The following is a 1,249-nucleotide window of genomic DNA, read 5'->3' on the forward strand; positions in this document are numbered from 1 at the left end:
TACTGATTTTTTTTATTCACACCTCGAAAAAGCCATCTGCAGTCTGGAGTCCAGCGATTGAGCTAACCAACGCTGACTTCCCGAGGGTCCACAAAACGACCGAAGTGCTGACGGTGTCCAGGAACTCCGAACCGGAAGAGGACGACCCGAGTAGAGTTTGTCATGGTCAGTAAAAGCCGCTAGAGTGAATTACGGAAAAAAAGGAGATAGAGATAGAGAGAGAATAGATAATTTACGTACTCGTAATTTGGTTTGTAATTCTGGTGTAGATGTTATAAGGAGTCATTAATTAAAGGTTTTGCATTGTGGAATAAATAAGCATCTTCCATGGCTTTTCTGCAAACAGCTGATGGTTGTACTTAATATTTGCCTTATTATTCTGTGAAATAAACATTTAGTATGAAAATATTTTATTAGTTATTATCTATAATTTGATATTTACGTGGGTATTTTTCAATCCAAGATAAGTTATATGAAGGTATGAAAAACCCTTTGCAACTGAGTCATAAGATGAACGCCCCCTTCGTGTGCAACATGGACCTCAGGATGTTCCCCTTCGACACTCAACATTGCAAGTTGCTCCTCACCCTCACCTCCGCCAGGATAGACTTCTTAGAGTGGAGGCGCCTCGAAGTCACGTATTTAGGCGAGGTAGATATTTACATTTTCACTTTTTGTTTACGTTTATGTGTTGTTTTGACGTCCTTATGCGCAAGCTGTACAAGTGTACATCAGAAACGAAACACACTCAGTTTTACTTATCATGTTCTTACTCACCCTAATCGAAACATAATCACAAGGAAAACAATATCTCTGAAATGTCTCTAAATAATTGAAAGATTTGCACCTTCTCTCCCGTACGCCATTCACCCTACCTTTCCTTCTTCACCCTTCCTCCCCTCCACCTACCCACCAACCTCTTCTCCATCACCCCAAGACCTTCCTGACGGAGTACGAAGTCGCCACCATCAGCATCCAGAGGTCCTCCTTCCGAAACTACAGCGTGGCGGAAGTAGGGGTCACCCTCCACCGCCGCTTCTGGTCCTACGTCACTTCCGCCTACCTCCCCACCGTCATGCTTATGTTAATTAGCTACGCCTCCCTCTTCTGCAAGCGAGAGAACGTCGACCTGCGTGTCATGATGGCCCTGACGACGCTGCTGGTGCTCTACGCCCTCTACCAGCAGATCTCCGACGACCTCCCGAAGACGGCCTATACTAAAGCTATCGATATCTGGTGCTTCTTCGCC

General features: G+C 44.8%; 1 protein-coding gene across 1 annotated transcript in view; it reads left to right on the plus strand.

Moving 5' to 3' along the window:
* Nucleotides 1–1,249, plus strand: part of LOC119589318 — a gene marked incomplete in the record, with an annotated part of 10,654 nt that overhangs the window by 8,499 nt on the left and 906 nt on the right. The window contains 3 exon segments of the mRNA XM_037937939.1: nt 33–165; nt 464–651; nt 938–1,249. Coding sequence (XP_037793867.1) covers nt 33–165; nt 464–651; nt 938–1,249 — 633 coding nt within the window.

This window comes from Penaeus monodon, chromosome 25 (assembly GCF_015228065.2).
Source record: "Penaeus monodon isolate SGIC_2016 chromosome 25, NSTDA_Pmon_1, whole genome shotgun sequence".
Lineage (NCBI taxonomy): Eukaryota > Metazoa > Arthropoda > Malacostraca > Decapoda > Penaeidae > Penaeus > Penaeus monodon.